Below are 25,492 nucleotides of genomic sequence, written 5' to 3' on the forward strand. Positions count from 1 at the left end.
AAAATTTGTATGCAATCACAAAAGGCTCCAAATAGCCAAAGCTGTCTTGAGAAGGAATAAGACAGCCTTCATTTTTCATGATTTTAAACTATAGGGTGTGATAAAAATAGGTTTAGAGTTGTGACTACGTGAAACAGAATTTATTCTTGTATTATTTATGAATTATTGTATTATTTACCATGTGAACAACTGTAAACCTTTCACCACTTCCTATATATTACAAAGCTATAGTAATGAAACAGTGTGGTATTGCATAAATACAAACAGACACAGATCAGTGGAACAGAACAGATCCAGAAATAAACCCATGCATATTTGGTCAATTACATGACAAAGGAGCCAAGAATATACAGTGGGGGAAAGGATACTTTACTTAATAAATAATGGAGTGAACAACTTAGTTGTCTACATTTTTTTTTTATACATTCATCCATTGATGGCCACTTAGGTTGTTTATATTTCTTGGCTATTTGTAAATAATGCTGCAATGAGCTTGAAGGTACAGATATCTCCATATAAAAGTGGAATATTATTCAGGCCTAAAGACTAAGGAAATCCTGCTATTTATGATGGATCTTGGGGTACTATGCTAAGTGAAATAAGGCAGACAGAGAAAAACAAACACTGTATGATTTCACTTATATATGGAAAGCAAAGAAACCAAATTCATAGAAACAGAGAATATAAAAAGTCATTTCCAGATGACAGTAAGTGGGGTGTGGTAGAAATGTGTGAATGCAGTCAAAAGATACGAGCTGTGAGTTATAAGGTAAATAAGTTCTGGGGATATAATGTTCAGCATGGTGACTACAGTTAAGAATACTGTATTGTAGTCTGGCCAGTGTGGTTTAGTGATTGAGGCCACTGTTCCAATACCATTCAGGGCACATGCCTGGGTTATGCGCTGGATTCCCAGAAGGGAGCATGCAGGAGTTAGATGATTATCTCTCATCATTGATGTTTCTATCTCTCTCTCCCTCTCCCTTCCTCTCTATGAAAACAGTAAAAATATAATAAAAGAAAAAGAATACTGTATTGTATATTTGAAAGTTGCTAAAGAGTGGATTTTTAAAGTTTTTATCACAAGAAAAGGAAATTCTTACTATGCAAGGTGATGGATGTTCATTAAACTTACTGTGGTCATCATTTAATAATATACATATATATATCAAAGCATGATACTTTACACCTTAAAAACTGGAAAGAGGGTGAAAAAAAAGTTGATAGGACACTGTAACATATGTACCACGCTGGTGGGGGATGTTGATAGTGAGTGGAAGCATGAGTACATGGAATGTGTGAGTTCAGGGTATATATGGGAACTCTCTTTGTACTCTCTGCTCAATTTTGCCAAACCCCTAGACTACCCTAAAAAATAAAATCAATTTTAAAGGGTGTGTGGAAGGGGGAAGCTGATAGGCAAATAAGAAAAAAAAAAAAGAAAAATGTTTACCTATTTGGGGAGTGGGGAAATAAGAGAGGGTATTAGTTGGGTGTGAAACCCCTCTGCACCTTTTGATTGTCACCATTTAAATTTTTTATTTTTAAAAAAATTGCAGGTGATAAATAATACTGTATTGGATTTAGGTGTACAGCATAGTTACTAGAGATTTATCTATATACTAGAGGCCCGGTGCACAAAATCATGCATGTGGGGGGTCCCCTCAGCCCAGCCTGCACCCTCTCCAATCTGGGATCCCTCTCACAATCCTAGACCACTGGCTCCTAATCACTCACCTGCCTGCCTGCCTGGTCGCCCCTAACTGCCCCCCCGTTCCAGCCTGATCGCCCCTCACTGCCTCTGGGTGCCGGCCTGATCACCCCTAACTGCCCCCCACTGCCGGCCAGGTCGCCCCCAACTGCCACCTCCCTGCCAGCCTGGTCGCTCCTAACTGCCCCCAACACTGGCCTGGTCACCCCTTACTGCCCCCCCTGCTGGCCTGGTTGACAACAACTTGCCCCCTCTGCCGTCCTGGTTGCCTTTAACTGATCCCCCCTGCTGGCCTAGTCACCCCTCACTGCCCCCCCTGTCAGCCTAATCACCTCCAACTGCCCTCCCTGCTGGCCTGGTCGCCTCGAACTGCCCCCCTCTGCCAGCGTAGTCACTCCTAATGACGCCCCTGTCAGCCTGGTTGCCCCCAACTGCCCTCCCTGCTGGCCTGGTTGCCCACAACTGCCCCCCCTGCCGGCCTTGTCACCCCTCACAGCTCCCCCGCTGGCCTGGTCAACCCACGCAGCCTGCTGTTCAGTCGTTTGGTCATCCCTCAGCCCCCTGCCAGCCTGGTCGCCTCACACAGCCTGCTTGTTCAGTCATTTGTTCGTCCCTCACTAACGCCTCTGTCAGCCTGGTCGTAGGCAGCCATCTTGTGAGGGCGTGAGGGTTAATTTGCATATTACCTCTTTATTATATAGGATATAAAAGCCCAGTGACCTTTACAGTGGAACAGCCGGTTGACCAGTTGCTGTGATGTGCGCTGTGCACCAGGAGGCAGACGCTCAACACAGTGCGCTCCCACAGTGGGAGCACCGCTTGTCTGACAGGGATGAGTGGTTGCTCCCATATCAGGAGCAGCTGCTCAGAGGGCAGGTCCACAGCTGCTTGGCTGACCGGAATGAGCAACACTCCCACAGTGGGCTGATCTCCACCGGCCACGCCCCCCACCAGTGCACTGGGCCTCTAGTCCTAATATATAAAAAGCCAGGTGCCGTCATGACCTAAACGACCGGATGGATGACCGAACAGCAGGCTAGGGAGCTGAGGGAGCGGGAGCTGTGGGCCCTGGCCACCTGTGGCATGACAGCGGGAGGGAGCAGTGGGCCCGGGGCGTGTCGGCGGGAGGGAGGTGTGGGCCCTAACCGGCTGGGGCACAATGGAACTCTGGATCTCGAGTGATCAGGGGTGTGGCCAGCCTTCAAACCGGACCCTGACAGGAGTGTGGAGGGAGCCCCATTCCTCGCAGAATAAGCTTTTGGACAGCTTGCTGTCAGCAATCTGCCAGCCAGGAATCCCATTCACCTGCACCCCGGACCCTCCCTGGAGAGGGCAGTTGGAGGCAGCCAGGCTAGCAGAGGAGGGCAGGTGAGAGCAATTAGGCCAGCAGGGGAGCAGTTAGGCATCAATTGGAATGGCAGGGGAGCGGTTAGGGGGCAATCAGGCTGGCAGGCAGAAGTGGTTAGGGGCAATTAGGCAGGCAGGCAGGCAGGCAGGCAGGCAAGTGGTTAGGAATCAGCAGTCCCGGATTGTGAGAGGGATGTCTGACTGCCGGTTTAGGTCCCGCGAGATCAGGTCTAAACCGGCAATCGGACATCCTCTGAAAGGTCCTAGATTGGAGAGGATGCAGGCTGGGCTGAGGGACACCCCTCCAGTGCATGAATTTTGTGCACCGGGCCTCTAGTATAATTTATAAAGCGATCACCTCATTAAGTCTGGTACTCATCTGACACCATGCGTAGTTATTGGAATATTATTGACTCTGTTTCCTTTGCTATATTTTATGTTCCAGTATTGTTTTTGTAACTGGCAATTTATACATCATTATTCCTTCACCTTTTTCAACCATTCTCCCAACTCCCCTCTCATCTGGCAATCATCAAGTGTGTCTGAGTTTGTGCCGATGAGTTTGTTTATTTTGTTTTTTAACCCAATAAAAGTATTATTTTAAATACTAAGTAATAAAAACTGGTAGACCAATATTGAAATAAACCAAAATAAACTTTAAGACAAATAAGTTATTGAGGCTAAAGAGAGATACCATAATATATAATAAAAGCCTAATATGCTAAGTGTCCAGTCCTCTGATCATCCGTTCAACTGATGAAAGCTTGATATGCTAAGGCCACTTAACTGTTCACTATGACATGCACTGACCACCAGGGGGCAGACAGTCGACTGGTTGACTAGTTGCTATGAAGTGCACTGACCACCAGGGGCAAATGCTCTGACTGGTAGGTTAGCTTGTTGCTGGGGTCTGGCCAATCGGGTACTGAGAGAGATGGGCTGGACACTCCCTGGAGCCCTCCCGCAGTTTCTCCCTGGCTGGCTAACCTCCTGCGTCCTTCCCCATCCCCGATCGTGAACCGGTGGGGTCGCTTGGCCTGCCCTAGGCCTCTAGTTTAATGATAAAGGTACAGTCACCAGGAAGATAAAACAATTTCAAATGCGCATGCCCTTAACAACATAGGTGACAAAATTGGCTAAATTTAGAAGATAAATCACAATGGTTTAACAGGTTCCTTCTTTTAAAAGAGCAATAAGAAAACAGTATAAATTTGAAAAAAAAAATCCAGTGCGTTGATTAGCATATACATTTTCTCCAACACAAACAAAACTGTAAAAAGTATTCAAATTAAGCCACCGGGCCCACTGCTCTCTCCTGCTGCCATGCCACAGGTGGCCAGGGCCCACAGCTCCCGCTCCCTCAGCTCCCTAGCCTGCTGTTCGGTCGTCCATCCGGTCGTTTAGGTCATGACGGCACCTGGCTTTTTATATATTAGGACTAGAGGCCCAGTGCACATCATCTATGCACTGGTGGGGCATGGCCTGTGGAGATCAGCCACTGTGGGAGTGTTGCTCATTCCAGTCAGCCAAGCAGCTGTGGACCCGCCCTCTGAGCAGCTGCTCCTGATATGGGAGCAACCACTCATCCCTGTCTCCATAAAATTGTCTCCATAAATTTAAATAAATTATTATCATCCAGATGACTTCTCACTCACAGTGTAATTAAACAAATCAGTGATAAAAAGGGAAACTCATAAGCACAAACAACAGTATGTTGGTTAGCTGAGGGAAGTGGCGGGGTGCAGGGGATAGGTAGTAAAGGGTAAAGGCAGCCAAATATATGGTGACGAGAAATGATTTGTCTGTTGGTGGTGGGCACACAATGCAATATACCGATCATGTATCATGGAAATGTTCACTTGAAATCTATATCATCTTATTAGCAATGTCACCCCATTTAATTTAATTAATAAAAAAATAAAATTAAAAAATCAAACTATGATAATGGAAATACATATATTTTAAATAACTTATAACAAAAATTATTGTGCAAATTATAAAATACTTAGAATCAAAAGATATTGAAAATTTTGTGTTTACACTTCTGACAGTTGGTCTAAGCGGCATTGGATGAAATTTATAGCCATCAATATTTAGATTAAAAGGAGAAAAATGGTTTGCCCTACCTCCCCTCTGCCCCAGTTTCTCAGTTTCATGCTGAATGTAGGGTAGTTTAACATCAGGATAACTTCTAATATCTACTTATTAACACATTAAAGAATAGCTATATAATTATAGTGGTATAAACTATTTAATAAAATGCAGTTCTTGTTTGTCATAAAAATTTTTAGGAAGTTTCAAATAGTCATTTTTTAACCTGATAACATATAACTACCCTAAGTGTACCATAGTCCTATTTAGGAATGTAATCTTAAAAGCATTCTTTACAATAATATTAATGAAAGCCTATTTTTACTACCTGGGTTCAAGGTTGTATTGAACAATTCATTGACATTTATAGGACAATCCACCTAAAGACAGCAGAATTTTTTTCAAGTGCATATGTTGCATTTTCCAGGATACCGGTATATTAGGGTTTGGGCAATAAAACATCAAACAAGTTTGAGTAAGCCTAAAATAATTGAGATAAAACAAAATATGTTCTTTGACCACAGCAGAATTAATTTAGAAATCAGCAATAGAAAGAGATTTCAGAAACTGCTAGATATTTGGATAGTAAGTAACACACTTCTAAAGGACCCTTGGATTAAAATAGAATAAAATAAAAATGGAATATTAGTTTGATTTGAAGAGAAGCAAAACCACAAATATAACAATTTATTGAATCCTCATGCATGGGAATGTAAAATGCTCTAACCATGTTTGAAAGGAATTTCGTATGACTTTAAATATCTAACACATATCATACATCTTGGCATATCCATGATTATGTATCTACCCAAAAGAAATGACACACTAAGTTCATAGTAGACTTATGCATGAATATTCTTAGTATCACTATCGATAATAGGCCAAAACTGGAAAGAATTCAAAATGCATCAATTGGAGAATGGATAAACAAAATACCATATATCCACAAAATGGAATAATATTGCACAATTAAAATAAAACCAGTGACGTATGCTATAACGTTAATGAGTGAGTCCTAAATACATAATGCCAAATGTTAAAAGCCAGATGGGAAAGACTGTATATTATATGATTACTTATATATGAAATATCCAGAATTCAGATTAGTGGTTATGTGGGACTAGCAATGGGAGTTGGGATTAACTTCAAATGGGCACAAGGGATCTTTGTAGGGTGATTAAATTGTTTTAAATGGGATAGTGATGCTTGTGCAAATTATGTAATACTCTAAGGATTGAAAGAAAGTACTGAATTATCTATATATATAAAAGCTAATATGCTAAGTGTCCAACCATTTGACTGTTCAGCCAGTTGCTGTGACATGCACTAACCACAAGGGGGAGATGCTCAGTGCACAGGCATAGAAACATGGAACAGACTGATGAATCTCATTGAAGGGGGGCAGGGGGAGAGCAGGAAGAGATTAACCAAAGATCTTATATGCATAGTAGAGGCCTAGTGCACGGATTCATTCACCAGTGCAGTTCCTCAGCCTGGCCTGCAGGGAACGGGCCGAAACTGGCAGTCCGACATCACCCAAGGGGTCCCAGATTTCAAGAGGGTGCAGGCCAGGCCGAGGGACCCACCAATGCATGAATCCGTGCACTGGGACTCTAGTAAATATATAAAATTTGTGAATTTATGTTATGTATCTTATATCTCAATAAAGGTAATAAAATTTTGAAAGCAAAATTTAAAACTTTTAGAAAATGTAGGATAATAGTGTCATCGTCTTGGATAAAGGAAATGTTTCTGAAACAATAAGCAGCCAAATCATCCAGGAAAAAGTTGAGGAATTTGACCATTAAAATAAAAAAGTTTAATTTTTAAATTTTTTTTATTGTTTAAAATATTACAAATAGTAGTACATATGTCTCAATTTTTCCCCCGTTGACCTCCCCTGGCCTTCCCCCACCCCCTGGCACATGCCCTCGCCTCCTTAGTGTCTGTGTCCATTGGTTATGCTTATATGCACGCACACAAGTCCTTTGGTTGATCTCTTATCCACCCCCAACCCTCCCCTGCCTTCCCGCTGAAGTTTGACAGTCTGTTCAATGATTCTTTGTCTCTGTATCTATTTTTTTCATCATTTTATGGTGTTCTTTATATTCCACAAATGAGTGAGATCATGTGATATTTATCTTTCTCTGACTGGCTTATTTCAGTTAGTATAATGCTCTCCAGTTCTATCCATGCTGTTGCAAATGGTAAGAATTCCTTCTTTTTTTACAGCAGCATAGTACTCCATCGTGTAGATGTACCACAGTTTTCTAATCCATTCATCTACTGATGGGCACTTAGGCTGCTTCCAGATCTTAGCTATGGTAAATTGTGCTGCTATGAACATAGGGGTGCATATATCCTTTCTGAGTGGTGTTTCTGTTTTCTTGGGATATATTCCTAGAAGTGGGATCACGGGGTCAAATGGGAGTTCCATTTTTAGTTTTTTGAGGAAACTCCATACTGTCTTCCATAGTGGCTGCACCAGTCTGCATTCCCACCAGCAGTGCACGAGTGTTCCTTTTTCCCCACATCCTCTCCAGCACTTGTCGTTTGTTGATTTGTTGATGATAGCCAGCCTGACAGGTGTGAGATGGTACCTCATTGTTGTTTTGATTTGCATTTCTCGGATGATTAGTGACTTTGAGCATGTTTTCATATGTCTCTTGGCTTTCTGAATGTCCTCTTTTGAAAAGTGTCTATTTAGGTCCTTCACCCATTTTTTGATTGGATTGTTTAAATTCCTTTTGTTAAGTTGTATGAGTTCCCTATAAATGTTGGAGATTAAACCCTTATCGGTGATAACATTGGCAAATATGTTCTCCCATGCAGTGGGCTTTGGAAGTTCCATTTTTAATATTTTGAGGAAACACCATACTGTTTTCCACAGTGGCTGCACCAGTCTGCATTCCCACCAGCAGTGCATGAGGGTTCCTTTTTCTCAGCATCCAGCACTTGTTGTTTGTTGATTTGTTGATGATAGCCATTCTGACAGGTATGAGATGGAACCTGATTGTTATTTTGATTTGCATCTCTTGGATATTAGTGACTTTGAACATGTTTTCATATGTCTCTTGGCTTTCTGTATGTCCTCTTTCGAAAAGTGTCTATTTAGGTCCTTTGCCAAGTTTTTGATTGGATTGTTTATATTTCTTTTGTTAAGTTTTATGAGTTCCCTGTAAATGTTGGAGATTAAACTCTTATCAAAGATAACATTGGCAAATATGTTCTCCCATGCAGTGGGCTTTCTTCTTGTTTTTTTGATGGTTTATTTTGCTGTGCAGAAGCTTTTTATTTTGATGTAGTCCCATTTGTTTATTTTCTCCTTAGTTTCCATTGCCCTAGGTGCTGTATTGGTAAAAATATTGCTACGACATATGTCTGCTATTTTGCTGCCTATGGAGTCTTCTAAGATTTTTATGGCTTCCTGTCTTACACTTAAGTCTTTTATCCATTTTGAGTTCACTTTTTGTGTATGGTGTAAGTTGTTGGTCTAGTTTCATTTTTTTGCATGTATCTGTCCAATTTTCCCAACACCATTTATTGAAGAGACTGTCTTGACTCCCTTGTATGTTCTTGCCTCCTTTGTCAAATATTAATTGAGCATAATGGCTTGCGTCGATCTCTGGGTTCTCTGTTGTTATCCATGGTCTATATGTCTGTTCTTGTGCCAGTACCAGGCAGTTTTGAGAACAGTGGCTTTGTAATACAGCTTGATATCTCATCTGGTATTGTGATCCCACCAACATTGTTATTCTTTCTCAGGATTTCTGCAGCTATTTGGGATCATTTTTATTCCAGATGAATTTTTGGAGAGTTCATTCTAGGTCTGTCAAATATGCCGTTGGTATTTTAATGAGTATTGCACTGAATTTATAGATTGCTTTGGGTATGATGGACATTTGAATGATGTTTATTCTATTAATCCATGAACAAGGTATATTCTTCCATTTGTTTATGTCTTCCTCTATCTCTTTTTTCAGCATCCTGTAATTTTCTGAGTATAGATCCATTACCTCATTGGTTAAATTTATTCCTAGGTATCTTAATTTTTTTGTTGCAATTGTAAATGGGATTTTTTTTTGTTTCTCTTTCTGTGAACTCATTATCCTATATAATAAAGAGCTAATATGGAAATCGTCGTCACGACCTCACATCACCATGCCCTCACACCATCACGCCGTAACTGCTCGGACATTCAACACTGGGGAGAGAGGAATGGGAACCAGCCAGGTACAAATGAGCTTGTGAGAGAGGAATGGGGATCAGCCAGGCACAAATGAACTTGCGAGAGAGGAATGGGGACCAGCCAGGTATAAATGAGCTCGCGAGAGAGGAATGGAGACCAGCCAGGCACAAATGAGCTTGTGAGAGAGGAATGGTGACCAGCCATTCTGCGGCCCGGGAGAGGGACAAGCTGCCTGCCCTGTGGTCCCAGGCACCAGCAGTTGCACCTGTGCCTGCGGCCCAGGAGAGGGACAAGCCGCATGCCCTGCGGTCCTGGGCACCAGTGGCTGGGGCTCTGGCCCTGGAGAGGGACAAGTCGCCTGCCCTGCGGTTCTGGGTGCCAGCAGCTGCACCTGCACCCTGGGAGAGGGACAAGCAGCATGCCCCGTGGTCCCGTTTACCAGTGGCTGGGGCTGTGGCCAGGGAGAGGGACATGTTTCCGCCCTGCGGTCCCGGGCACCAGCGGCTGTGCCTGCACTTTGCACGCAGGAAAGGGACAAGCTGCATTCCCTGTGGTCCCGGCACCAGCGACTGCGCCTGCGCCTGTGGCCTGGCCCAGGAGAGGACAAGCCACCCGCCCCACGGTCCCAGGCGGTTGTGGCTGCAGCCCAGGCAAACTCACCTGCCCATGGTCTTCTGTGACTGCAGCCTGCCCGGGCAAAGCAGGCCTGGGTCCTGGATGCCTGTGGCTGGCCAGAGGGAGGGAAGCCCCGGTCCTGGGTACAGGGCAAGGCAGAGGCGGTTAGGGGTGATCAGGCCAGCAGGGGAGCAGGTAGGGACGATCAGGCAGGGAGGCAGAGTTGGTTAGGGGCGATCTGGCAGGCAGGCAGACGGGTTAGGGGTGATCAGTCAGGCAGGCAGGCGAGTGGTTAGGAACCAGCGGTCCCGGATTGTAAGAAGCAGTTGGACATCCCCCGAGGGGTCCCGGATTGGAGAAGGTGCAGGCTGGGCTGAGGAACCCCCCCCCCCACCTGCCCCATGCACGAATTTTGTGCACTGGGCCTCTAGTCGGTGTATAAAAAAGCCATTGATTTCTGGGTGTTAATTTTTTATCCTGCTACATTGCCAAATTCATTTATTAATCCTACTAGTTTTTTTGATGGAGTCTTTGGGGTTTCTTATGTACAATATCATGTCATCTTTGAATAATGACAATTTTACTTCTTTTCCAATTTGTATGCCTTTTATTTCTTCTTCTTGTGTGATTGCTATGGCTAGTACTTCCAATACTATCAAACAGAAGTGGTGAGAGTGGTCATCCCTGTCTTGTTCCTGTTCTTAGGGGAAATAGTTTTAGTATTTGCCCATTAAGTATAATGTTGGCTGTAGGTGTGTGACATATGCCTTTTATTTTGTTGAGGTATGATCCTTCATTTCCCACCTTGCTGAGAGTTTTTATCAAGAAAGAGTGGTGGATTTTGTCAAATGCTTATTCTGCATCAATTGATATGATTAAATGGTTTTTATCTCTCAATTTGTTTACGTGGTGTATCACGTTTATTGATTTGCGGATACTGTGCCATCCTTGCATCCCTGGAATAAATCCTGCTTGCTTATGGTGTATGATCTTTCTAATGTAATGCTGGATCCGATTTGCTAGAATTTTGTTGAGAATTTTGGCATCTATATTCATCAGGGATATTGGCCTGTAATTCCCTTTTTTTGTATTGTCTTTACCTGGTTTTGGGATTAGGCTAATGCTGACTTCATAGAAAGACATTGGAAATGTTCCGTCCTCTTGAATTTTTTTGGAATTGTCTGAAGAGGATAGGTTTCAGTTCTACTTTGAATGATTGATAAACCTCCCCTTGAAGCTGTCTGGTCCAGGGCTTTTGTTTATTGAAAGGTTTTTGATTACCGCTTCAATTTCTTCCATAGTTTTCAGCCTATTCAGATTTTTTTATTCTTCCTGATTGAATATGTCCATTTCTTCTAGGTTGAGCAGTTTGTTGGGAAGTTTTCTATCATTATTTCTTCAAATGGGTTCTCTAATCCTTTCTGCTCTTCTTGTCCTACTGGCACCCCTATTATATTTAAGTTACTTCATTTCATGTTGTCCCAAAGCTCCCTTAGGCTTTCCTATTTTAATATTTTTTCTCTAATGTTGTTCAGATTGGACTTCTTTCTGTACCTTATTTTCTAACTCACTAATTCTGTCCTCCACTTCTCCTAGTCTACTGTTGAAACCTTTCATCGTGTTTTTGATTGTAGTTATATCATTATTGATTTCCTCTTGATTCTTGCATAGGTTGTTGATTTTCTCGTCCATCTGGTATATGAACTGTATGACCATTTCTCTGAATTCTTTTTCTGACATATTGCATGCCTCTGTTTCATTTAGTTCCTTTCTTGGTGATCTGCCTATTCTTTCCTTTGGGGAAAGAAAATTTAAAAAAAGTTAAATATGTAAAAAAGTGAAAAGACAAGCTACAGAGTGAAAGAAGATATTTATGGTTTATCTAGAATACAATGGATTTGTATCTTGAATATATCAAAGATTATGGGAACAAATAAAAAAAAACTTTAGGAGCATGAATAATACAAACAGTTGATTCACGGGAGGGGAAACCTAAAACAGCAGGAAATATATGGAAAGATACTCAACTTCAATTGAAATCAAGAAAGTGCAAGTATTTTCACAGCACTGTTCATTGCAGGGCCTTTCTTTTCTCCATTGTACATTTTTTGCTCCTTTGTCAAAAGTATTTACCCATGTACATGTGAGTCTATTTCTGGACTCTCAATTCTGTTCCATTAGTCTGTGTTACTGTTTTTCTGCCAATACCATGCTATTCTTATTATGATTGCTCTGTAGAATAATTTGAAGTTAGGTAGCATGATACCTCTGGCTTGGTTCTTTTTCTTAGAATTGCTTTTGTTATTTGGGGTCTTTTGTGTTTCCATATAAATCTGATGACTTTTTTGTTCTCTTTCTATAAAACATGTTACTGGGGTTTTGAGGGGTATTTCATTAAATTTGTATATTAATTTGGGTCATATGGACATTTTAACTAATTGATTCTTCCAATCTATGAATTTGGAACATGTTTACATTTCATTGCATCTTTTTCAATCTCTTTTAATAATGCTTGTAGTATTCAGTATATAGGTCCTTCAATCATATAGGATATAAAACTTTAACAAATGAACAAGCAAGAAAAACACACAAACAAAAACTAATAGGCACAGACAATGGTATTGTAGTTAGAAGAGGGAAAAGGAGTTTGGACATAGTGAAAGGTAAAGGGGGGCAAATATATGGTGATGGAAGGTGATTTGACTTTGTGTGGTGGGCATACAATACAGTATACACACAGGTCATGTTTCATAGAAATATACACTTGAACCCTACATAATCTTATTAACCAGTGTCATCCCCATAAATTTAATTAAATTTGCAGATAAAAAAAGTTTCATTTAATGCCTATTTGGATGGTAAACTTTAAAATCTTGACAATATCAAATGTTGGTAAGGATGTGCATAAGAAAACCTTTCAAATCACTGGTATAATTGTATAATTCATATAATCACATTGGAGAACACTAATAATTGTCAAATAGGTGAAAATGCACATACTCTAAGACAGCGGTTCTCAACCTGTGGGTTGCGACCCCTTTAGGGGTCGAACGACCCATTCACAGGGGTCGTCTAAGACCATCGGAAAACACATATATAATTACATATTGTTTTTGTGATTAATCACTATGCTTTAATTATGTCCCATTTGTAACAATGAAATTGGGGGTCACCACAACATGAGGAACTGTATTAAAGGGTCGCGGCATTAGGAAGGTTGAGAACCACTGCTCTAAGACTTAGTAATTATCTCTTTAATATAGAGAAACTCTCATATGTATACATAAAAGTTCAATGCAGCATTGTTGGCAATAATGAAAATTGGAAATAACAAAAGAATATCAATAGGCTAACAAATCAATTAGGTATCCTCATACAATTGGATATATTCAGCTTTGGAAATTAATTCCCAAAAGTTAACTTTTGCAAACCTAATATGAAGCAGTAATACAATTAGCAAAAGGATGTGGAGTAATTTTACCATTTATTTAAACTTTTAAAATATGAAAAAAAAGTATGGTGACAGTATAGACAGTATAACTTTTTCAGAATTGGATCAATTGAATAGAAATTGGACCAATGGTATAGAAAAGTTGAGTATGTGTTCATAGAACTTAGTAGATGTATATTCAATGTTACATTTTTTAAAAATATATTTAATGGGTATCTAACCTGCAACCTGAGCATGTGCCCTGACCCAGAATTGCTTTGGATGACACTCAACCAACTGAGCCACACCAGTCAGGGCTACTGTAATTTTTTTTAAGTAACCAATAAAATGGACAAAAATTTTCCATACTTAATTAAGATAACATGTTCTCCAATTTAGACAGGAAACCATAAAAATCTTAGAAAAAACGATAGGCAGCAAAATCTCAGACATCTCTCATAGCAATATGTTTACCGATACATTTCCTAGGACAATGGAAACTAAGGAGAAGGTAAACAAATGGTACTACATCAAAATAAAAAGCTTCTGCACAGCAAAAGAAACCAGAGACAAAATAACAAGAGAGCCTACTGCATGAGAAAACATACTTGCCAATGATATGCAATAATGGGTTAATCTCCAAAATTTATAGGGTATTCATAAAACTTAAAAGAAATACAAACATCCAATTAAAAAACGGGCAAAGGACCTAAATAGACACTTCTCCAAAGTAAAAATACAGAAGACCAAGAGGCATATGAAAAAATGCTCAGGCACTAATGATCTGAGTGATGCAAATCAAAACTACAATGAGGTACCAGCTCACACCTGTTAGAATGGCTATCATCAACAAATGACAAGTGTTGGCAAGGATGTGGATAAAATGGAAGACTAGTATACTCTTGGTGGGAATTTAGACTAGTGCAGCCTCTGTGGAAAACAGTATTGAGTTTCCTCAGAAAATTAAAAATGGAACTTTCATTTGACCCAGTCATCTTACTCCTAGGAATATACCCCAGGAAATCAGAAACACAAATCAGAAAGAATATATGCACCCCTATATTATAGCAGCACAATTTACAAGTTAAGATTTGAAAACAGCCTAAGTGCCCATCATCAGATGAGTTGATTAAAAAATTGTGGTACATTTACACAATGGAATACTATGCTGCTGTGAAAAAGAAAGAGCTCTTACCATTTGCTACAGCATGGATAAACATGGAGAATGTTATGCTAATCAAAATAAGCCAGTCAGAGAAAGATAAGTATTACATGATCTCACTCATATGTGGAATTTAATAAAGAAACTGATGAACAAAGATTGATCCAGAAACATAGAAGCATCAAACAGACTGTCAAACCTCAGAAAGAAGGCAAGCGAGATAGGGTGGGTAGGAAGAGATCAACTAATGAACTTGTATGCACATATGCATAACCCATGCACACAAATGATAGGGTGGTGAAGGACTTGGGTGAGGGACGGCAGTGGGGCTGGAAGAGGTTAATGGGGAGAAACAAGGGACATGTAATACTTTCAACAATAAAGATTTAAAAAAATAAAATGTAGAATGAAGAAATTTTAAAATTATAGGAAAGATTATAAAATTATAAGAAAATATGTTACTTTTTGGCAACATAGAAAATGTCAGCTTTTAGTTCCTAGTAATAAAGTCATTTTGTTCCAAATATTTTAAATGGTTATTTTATGGCTTCTCCATACATATACATGCTATTTTCATCAAATAAAAGGTGGAAAGAGTAATACCAAAGTATTAATAAACAAGGTAAATGTATATCCTTTTTTTGCTTCACTAGTAATCAGCACTGATATTTCAAGTCCTATCTTGTCATTCCTTAATTCATAGTTGTGTTTTGGTACAGTTTCCCTGTAATTACTGATACAGATTTACCTGTAATTATTGATAGATATTATTGAATTCATACAGCTTTTTTCAATTTTAGCCTCAAAGTAAAAAGTTGTGGAAATGTAGGTTAAAACTTCAATCTTCCAATTGTTCTAATATATTGAAGATTAAAAATCATAATAGAGTCTAATAGTTGACTAAGTAATGATTTTAGTATAGAATAATAATATATCAAACAGTAGCCTAACATGCTATTTTCAATTTATTAGAAAATAAATTGAAAAATAAATAAATTTTTTTCTGAAAACCATGAAGAAGACTTAATAACTATAGTAAATGAAGAACAATATCATGTACGTTAATGGAAAGACTCAGTTATTTTAAGACAGATTATAATGAATTAACTAGTTAACATGACTCAGTTTTAGAAAAAAACTTTGTTTTATTATAGCTTTTCAAAACTTCTATAAAGTTAACTCAGATGAACAAATGAGTTAAAATGTCAATGAAAGATTTAAAAATGTATTTAGGGAAAGCACATGATCTAGGAAAATGTGACATAGAATGATCACATTCTGTTGTGATAAGTCTAATAGACTTTATACCAAGGCAAATAATAAAACAGAGGTAAATAGCAAGCCCAGGAACATATACTAATTAATACATGTATGCTTAGATACTGGGAACATGACTTAACCAATAATTTACAGTGGAAAATTCTTTAGTTTCTGAATTGGACATAGGAAGTACAGAAGAGTCATACACCAAACCATGTCTCCTCTCTCTTCACCCCACATATCCCAGTATCCCCCCCAAAAAAACTAAGAAACAAACAACAGAGAATATAAACATTTCGAATTGTAGACTTCCAGATCAATTTGAAAGATGAGATGAAAGAATTTCTCTTATCCAAACCTAATGAAGTAAATAGTAAATAATAAAATAGATACTTCTCCCTCAAATAAATAAATAACAAGTCAGATACAGCCAAAGTAAGGCTGCATCACTTAAAGCAATGCCCAGCTAAAGAAAAACCAGAAGATTTTTCATATATGACTTCATGTGTATCCTTACCCTATTCCTATGCCTGCATAATCAATAGAATTCCTAGATTTCTCCTAAAATGGAGTGATAGGAACTTATTAAGTATTCCTATTTTATTTTGCTTCTAAATTTGGGTGGGTGGAAATAGTTGCTGGGAGAGGCATGGAGAAGGAACAACTATGGCTGACATTCTGTGATGAAATTTGAAATTCCAAGATTTTCTATATCAAATATGGGGATCAATCCAAAGCCTAAGATAATTTCTTTGTCAGAATGAGGTATAGCCCCTTAAGTAGACTTAATTGTAGTAGAGAATATTTTTTTAAATTGTCTCAGAATAAAGAGTGGTACTAATGCTCTAATAAAATCTGTACACAGTCTCAGTTGTTCTCTTTCTATCCAATGAAAAACTTCAGAACCCAGAATAAAATACAACAGGAAATGCTTAGAACAGGAAGATCAGAGGTACACAAATTATATAAGAATTAAGAATAAATACTATAACATAAAATATACTAGAGGTCCGGTGCATGAAATTTGTGAACTGGGGGTTGGGGGGCCCTCAGCCCAGCCTGCACCCTTTCACAGTCCAGGAGCCCTAGGGGGATGTTGGGCCTCAGCTGGCAGTCGGACATCCTTAGCGCGCTGCTGCAGAGGCGGAAGGGACTCCTGCCACCGCTGCTGTGCTCTCCAGCTGTGAACCCGGCTTCTGGCTGAGCAGTGCTCCCCCTGTGGTAGTGCACTGACCACCAGGGGACAGCTCCTGCATTGAGTGTCTGCCCCCTGGTGGTCAGTGTGCATCATAGCGACTGGTCATTCTGTTGTTTGGTCGATTTGCATATTAGCCTTTTATTATATAGGATAAGCATAAATAAGATGAAAAAATATGGTAGAGAAATCATTACAAATATGAGAGAGAAAAAGGACTGAATAATTTAATCCAGAAAACACATATAATAAGAAAAAGAGGTAATAATGTTTTGACTTATAAAATAAATTTTAAGAATATAAATGCAGTGAGCTCTGAAAGGTAAGCTAGTAACAAAATGAGATGAACAGGAACCTGAAGAGTTAATAAAACATGCTGTTGAGCCAATGAGAAACAGAGGACAGTGTATCTAAAGATAACTGGAGTCTCTGGAGAGGAGAACCAGACAAATGATACAGAAAGTACTCCCATATAATAAAGAACTCACTTGTGTATAGGAAAAGCACATGATCTAGGAAAATGAGAAATAGAATGATCAGTACTGAACACAATATATATATTGAAGTTTAGAGATAAAAGAAGAATACCTATTATAATCTAGACCAGCAGTTGCCAACCTTTTATTTTATTTTATTTTTTTAAATATACTTTATTGATTTTTTACATAGATGAAGGGATAGGGATAGAGAGTTAGAAACATCGATTAGAGAGAAACATCGATCAGCTGCCTCCTGCACACTCCCCACTGGGTATGTGCCCACAACCAATGTACATGCCCTTGACTGGAATCAAACCTGGGACCCTTGAGTCCGCAGGCCGATGCTCTATCCACTGAGCCAAACTGGTTAGGGCAGTCGCCAACCTTTTAGACCTCATGGACCACCAGTGGTCTACGGACCACCGGTTGACGACCGCTGATCTAGAAAAGAAAGGAAGGCACCATCATCTGCTTAAACATGGACAGGCCTTAGACTTCTCTATAGTTAAATTCAATGCCAAAGGATTAATTAAATTTCTACAAGTTCTAAGAGAACATGTGACCCAAGAATGTTACATGCTTCTGTCAAAATTCAGAAGACAGACTTCTTTTTTTTTTAAAATATATTTTATTGATTTTTTACAGAGAGGAAGGGAGAGGGATAGAGAGTCAGAAACATCGATGAGAGAGAAACATTGACCAGCTGCCTCCTACACACCCCCCACTGGGGATGTGCCCGCAACCAAGGTACATGCCCTTGACCAGAATCGAACCTGGGACCTTTCAGTCCTCAGGCCGATGCTCTATCCACTGAGCCAAACCGGTTACGGTGGAAGACAGACTTCTTGATTTCTTCTTGAATGACATCGATTCATTTGAGAGATGTGTCAAACGAATGAAAACAATGATAAATGGGGTTTTTGTTTGTTTGTTTCTCTTTCTGTGAGTTCATTATTGGTGTATAAAAAAGCCATAGATTTCTGAGTGTTAATTTTGTATCCTGCTACTTTGCCGAATTCATTTATTAACTCTAGTAGTTTTTCGATGAAGACTTTAGGGTTTTCTATGTACACTATCCTGTCAATAATGACAGTTTTACTTCTTCTTTTCCAATTTGTATGCCTTTTATTTTTTCTTCTTGTGTCATTGCTTTGGCTAGCACTTCTAGTACTATGTCAAACAGGAGTGGTAAGAGTGGGCATCCCTGTTTTGTACCTGTTCTGAGGGGAATTGGTTTTAGGTTTTGCCCATTGAGTATGATGTTGGCTGTAGGTTTGTCATATAAGGCTTTTATTATCTTGAGCTATGATTCCTCTATTCCCACTTTGCTGAGAATTTTTATCAAGAAGGGGTATTGGATTTATCAAATGCTTTTTCTGCATCAATTGATATGAGTATGTGATTTTTCTCTCTCAGTTTGTTTATGTGATGTACCATGCTTATTGATTTGCGAATGTTGTACCATCCTTGCATTCCTGGAATAAATCCCACTTGGTCATGGTGTATGATCTTTCTAATGTAATGCTGGATCCGATTTGCTAGAATTTTATTCAGGATTTTAGCATCTATGTTCATTGGAGATATTGCCCTGTAATTCTCTTTCTTTGTAGTATCTTTATCTGATTTTGGGATTATGGTAATGCTGACTTCATAGAAAGAGTTTGGAAGTGTTCCTTTCTCTTGAATTTTTTTGGAATAGTTTGAGGAGGATAGATTTTAGTGCTTCTTTGAATGTTTGTTAAAATGCCCCTGTGAAACCATGGGGCCCAGGGCTTTTATTTGTTGGAAGTTTCTTTTATTACTGCTTCAATTTCCTCCATAGTTATCGGCCTATTCAGATTTTTTAATTCTTCCTGATTGAGTTTTGGAAGGTTTTATTTTTCTAGGAATATGTCTATTTCTTCTAGGTTGAGCAGTTTGTTGGAATAGAGTTGCTCATAGTATTTTTTTACGATTCTTCATATTTCTGTGGGGTCTGTTGTTATTTGCCTCTTTCATTTCTGATTTTGTTTATATGGGTTCTCTCTCTTTGCTTCTTGCTGAGTCTGGCTAGAGGTTCATAGGAATAATCTTAACTAAGGAAGTAAAAGACCTGTACTCAAAAAACTACAGGACATTGGAGAGCATTATGCTAAGTGAAATAAGTCTGTTGGAGAAAGATAAATATCACATGATCTCACTCACTTGTGGAATATAATGAACAACATAAACTGATGAACAAAAACAGATCCAGAGATAGAGAAGCATCGATCAAACTGTCAAACCTCAGAGGGAAGGTAGGGGAGGGTGGGGGAATGTGGGAAAGATCAACCAAAGGACTTGTATACATACATATAAGCATAACCAAAGGACACAGACACCAGGGGCGTGAGCAAATGAGTGGGGTGGGGGGGACAACGGGGGGTTAAGGACACATATGTAATACCTTAATCAATAAAGAAAAGTAAAAAAAGAGATAGAAGAAGATATAAAAAAATGGAAGAATATTTCATGTTCATGGATTGGTAGAATCAACATCATTAAAATGTCCATACTACCCAAAACAATCTATAGATTTAATCCAATCCCGATTAAAATACCAACAGCATATTTCAAAGACCTAGAACAAACTCTTCAAAAATTCATATGGAATAAAAAAAGACCCTGAATAGTCGCAGCAATCTTGAGAAAGAAGAACAAAGTTGGAGGGATCACAATACCAGATATCAAGCTATATTACAAAGCCAATGTTCTCAAAACTGCCTGGTACTGGCATAAGAACAGACATATAAACCAATGGAACAGAGCAGAACCCAGAAATCGACCCAGCAGTTGAGTGGATTAAAAAACTGTGGTACATCTACACAATGGAATACTATGCTGCTGTAAAAAAAAAAAAAACACCACAAAACAACAACAAAAAAACAAAAACAAAACAAACAAACAAACAAAAACTTACCATTCACAAAAGCATGGATGGCCATGGAGAGCTTTATGCTAAGCAAAATAAGCCAGTCAAAGAAACATAAATATCACATGCTCTCACTCATTTGTGGATTATAATGAACAACATAAACTGATGAACAAAAATAGATCCAGAGACACAGAAGCATCTAACAGACCATCAAACTTCAGAGGGAAGGCGGGGGCGGGGGGCAGGGGTTAAGACATCAGCCAAAGGACTTGTATGAATGCATAGAAGCATATCCAATGGACACAGACACTAGGAGGCTTGGGGGTAGGGTTGGCTGGGGAGAGCTCAGTGGGGGAAAAGGGAGACATATGAAACACTTTAAACAATAAAGAATTTAAAATAAAAAGTAAATGAAATCAGAAAAAATGAAGACAAAGTCAAGGAACTGAATTTAAAATTGGCCAAGATCTAACAACTAATATATATCAACGTTAACATGAACATAATCTAAGTATTTTAAACCTTGATGATGTTAAAATAGCAATGTAGATCACAAAAATGGGAGGTGATATATAGTGTGGGAGTGCTAATTGTCTGTTTTTAATTTAATGGGAAATCAATAATTTCCAAAACTGAAATGTTTAGTCAAAATATATTAGCATTTTACTCTTTTATTCATAATTTCTTTTTTAAACTTCATAGATATTTAAAAAAATAAATTGTATATTTTGGGGGTGGAGAAAGTCACCTCAATTTCACAATTTTTAAAAATTAGTTTCATATACATTTCTTAAATATTTCTTTAATCATCTCATTGCCTAGAAGACAACAACACCCATTGAAATTCAAAATGTGGAAAATATTTGTCAATTATTTGTGAAGTAATGTCCTTTATATTATGAGAGTTCTTATACTCAGTAAGAAAAAGGTGATTACAGAGATTTAAAAAATGGTCAGAGGATGGCATCAGGCAGTTCTTAGAAATTATGTAAATGGTCAAAAGACTTGTGAGCATTTGTTAGCATTTCTTGTAAATTAAAATTCTATTTTTTGCATATCACTTTGACTGCTTTCATGATTATTATAAGATTAATAATTGTTGAAATGCTTATAAAATGCATCTATACTTTGATGGTGGAAGTTTGAATGTACATATTTCTAGAGGTTTTAAACTGATAAGTCTAAAAAAAAATTAAATCTAATAGCTTTTACTAAATCATTTCAGTTACAGGAATTTGTCCTAAGGAAATAATCGTGGATATGCCCCAAAATATAAATAAAGGCACAAAGTTTTGGGTCAAAATTTTTGTAAATAACAAATGGCCAACAGTAGTGACTAGATTATTATGCTACTTTCTTATTATCAATTATATTTAATGACAGTAAAAAATGTTTTTTGTTGTTGTTAATCCTCACTAGAGAATATATTTCCCTTGATTTTTAGAGAGAGTGAAAGGGCCGGGGAGAGACCAAGAGAGAGCACCATCTATGTGAGAAAGACACATTGATTGGTTGCCTCCCCCATGTGCCCTGACTTGGGCTGAGCCTGCAATTGAGGTAAGGGCCCTTGACCAAAATTGAACCGGTGATCATTCAGTCCATGGGCCAACACTCTATCCACTGGGTCAAATCGGCTAGGCAATGACAGTAAAAATTTAATATATTGATTTATAGGACACAAGTAACAAATTACCTTATACAGAATTATTTTCATTGCATGTGTATCATTATATTTGTGTCATCTTCATAGTAATCTGGAATAACATAAATTGGTATTTAAAACTATCTTTGAGTTAATAGAATTATAGGTTTCTTTTTACTTTTTCCTGTTCCAACGTATTCTCTGAATTTGTTACAAGAGATATTTCTATGACCATCCAAAAAAAAACAAAACAAAAAAAACTTGTTTTGTGAAGAAGGAAATCAGAGTATGTGAACTTTCCTGTTCACAGTCTTCAGTTAAATGGTCACACCTAGCTGTAGTATAGCTGTGGTCTCAGACTTAGGAAGAAAGCAACAAGAAATTGGCGATTACCTAGTCCTTTTATGTCATAGTTGCCAAATCCAAACAGGGAACCATGGAAAATCAAAGAAAGAAGTGAAATATATTGGTTTGGGAACCAAGAAGATCCAGCACTTGGATTTTAAGAAAGTGAAGTGAATGAGAAGCTTATAATGATTACCTGAGCTAGAGCTAAGTGTTCTAGGATGCCTTCAATAGAGCCTTCTATCCTCATTATGGATTGGGGGAGAGGGGCAGTTAAATGAGCCAACAGTTAGTAACTATATAGAAAGGGTTTGTTTGTTTGTTTGGTTGGTTGGTTGGTTTTTTAATCCAATGGCAGACTACGAGTACAAGCAATAATGAATCTGCTTCACTTCTGTCAATTTTATTTTGGCTTTGTAATCCCCACTTTAAGCTAGAATATTCACTTTTAATTATAATTTTAAGTTTATCATAGATTATTTTATAGACTTCCATTTGAATAGAAAGGATTTAAAAATTCTGTGGTCTCTGTGTTAGGGGAAACCAAAAATCTAAAACTAATAAAAACTACTCCTAAATAGTTATTAGAATTTTGAAAATAATAGCTGTCAACATTTATATAATATTTTATAATTTTTATATTTCACATTTTAGTTTGCACAGATATGTTATTTGAGAAATGTTTAAATAGTATTATTGGAATTTTAGGAAATATCTGTGCTATAAATTCATTTTTTATAGGTGGAAGTTAAAGATTATTACTTATATGATTGTGTATCTGCTTAAAGATTGTACTTTTTTAAAATCTCAAAGTCATGAGATAGAAAATTCAATGTGTTTCATAGCACTGTGTTGTGTTTGTTTTTTCACCTCTTTTTCTCCAGGAGAAAAGTTGAAATTATGCATACCCATAGTCTTTTCACTCTTCTCGGAGAAAGGCTGATGTTGCATACAAATACTGTGACTGTCACTACATACAACACACTTTATGAGGTAAAAATTTTAAAATGTGTGATGTCATTTTTAAATGTATGAAGTGGATAATCTCTATGGAATTAGGATCCATTGTTGGTCACTTAACCTACAAAGCCAGTAATCATTTTAGAAAATAAACAGTTGCAGTTTTATATTTTATATCCAAACATATCCATGTACATTTATTTGCCAATTTTTATGTTGGTCCAAGGACATTTCTTTGAATATGGATTGGGTGATTGACTTTGCACAGAGTTTTTCTTACATAAACCACATACCCATTATGTATTATATATTAGTTCTCTCCTTTCCCCCTTTCCCTAATATGTAGCAATTACCTACCTTAACCTAGAATTAAAACTGTTTTGAATTGTAGGTAAGAATTATTTGTAAAATGGTATCTGGAAGAAACTTTATATCTCATCATTTTATTCAAAAATATGTTTTTCATCATTTCTAACTGATGGCCATATAGGTTGGATTCACATTTTTTCTATGAAATGCATGTGCTACCTCCTAAAGTAGCTGTTTTTACTTTTAAATACTAGAAAAATATTTGGAATGTTCTCTTATGTTAACCTTAATTGTGTTTTCCTGCAACTGATCTTCAGTGTCTCTAGTTCTTTTGTCTAGGGCAAAGATTAGTAGCCTGCCAACACCCATCTTTGTGTGGCAACAAGCTCAGGAGTTTCTATATTTTTAAGTAGTTGACAATAATTAAAGTGAAAATAATTTATTAAACATAAAAATTATTTGAAATTTAAATGCCAGTGTCTGTCCATAAGTAGTTTTGTTGGAAAACAGTCACATTCATTCTTTACAGATTGTTCATGTTTAGTTTTACTTTGCAGATCACAGTGTTTCAGTTAACACATGTATTACTAAATCTAACATTAAAAAACACACCAGTGAATATATACTCTTTGAAAACAAGGAAAGTGGATTTCAGATCTCACCTTTTTAAAATACAGTGGAGTATGGGTGATTTTAATGTAGATTGAGATGGCAAAACATTGTGTCTGTTATGCAAGTATACTGTAATTGTGCTAATACAATATATATTAATATTACTAGATTAAAGACTCATAATAATATTCCTAACTCAGAAAAACAGTGGTCATAATGTACAAAACAATATCGCATCATTGCAGTTTTTTTCACAAAAATGAAAATATGAAATGAGAGACATTGAAGAGGGCAGATGCTGAGATTCTGAATGGAATTGTACTAGAATTTTACATTAATACTAGAGGCCCAGTGCACTAATTTGTGCATGGGTGGGGTCCGGCCGGCCTGCCCTGATCAGGGTGGATCGGCCCGGCCTGCCAGGGGGAGGGGACTCAGGAGGTTGGCTGGCCGGACCCACCCCCGATCGGGGTGAGGGGGGCAATCAGAGAAGGGTCTGGCTGCGGGGAGGGGCCACAGGTGGTAGGCAGGGCCAGGCCACCCCCGATATCTTTTTTTTCAACTCATACATACAGACACACCTCTTGTGAACTATCATCCTGCACATAGTTTTGTGTCTTGATTTTTCCACTTAATAATATACCACAAATACTTTTATTAAAAAATGTTCATCTTTGTTCAGGGGAGCAACCTGTTCTGATAAAGGGACAGATAATATAACATATTTTTAGGCTTTGGGGTTGTATTAGTCCATTTGGGCTGCTCTTAAGAGAATACCATAAACTGGGATGCTGATACACAACGGAAATTTATGCCTCTTAGTTCTGGAAGTTAGGAAGTCCAAGACAAACAGTCTTTTCACTGTGTGTCCTCACATGGCATAAAAGGGCAAGAGAGCTTTCTGGGGTCTCTTTTAGAAAAGCACGAACCCTAACCGTTACCCTATCCCTAACCCCTTCACATGAGGGATATGTAATCCTAATCACCTCCCAAAGGCCCACCACCTAATACAATCACAATGGGGGTTAGGTTCAAACATATGAATTTTAGGGGGACACAGACATTCAATCTATAGTAGCAGGATATATAGTGTCTGTTGCAACTACTCATCTCTACAACAGTGGCTTGGAAGCAGCCATGACCAATATGAACAAAATGCTTGTGTCTGTCTAATAAAACTGTATTTACTATCTATACTAATTTATACTAATAAAAAAGTAATATGCTAATTAGACCGGGAGACCTTCTGGAC

At 38.2% G+C, this 25,492-nt stretch overlaps 1 protein-coding gene across 1 annotated transcript in view; it reads left to right on the forward strand.

The window, feature by feature from the left end:
- Positions 1-25,492, forward strand: part of NBEA (neurobeachin) — a 928,080-nt gene that overhangs the window by 233,462 nt on the left and 669,126 nt on the right. Inside the window, exon 18 of the mRNA XM_006083617.3 lies at positions 23,244-23,352. Coding sequence (XP_006083679.1) covers positions 23,244-23,352 — 109 coding nt within the window. The remainder of the gene's footprint in view (positions 1-23,243; positions 23,353-25,492) is intronic.

Source organism: Myotis lucifugus, unplaced genomic scaffold (genome assembly GCF_000147115.1).
Source record: "Myotis lucifugus unplaced genomic scaffold, Myoluc2.0 scaffold_7, whole genome shotgun sequence".
Taxonomy (NCBI): domain Eukaryota; kingdom Metazoa; phylum Chordata; class Mammalia; order Chiroptera; family Vespertilionidae; genus Myotis; species Myotis lucifugus.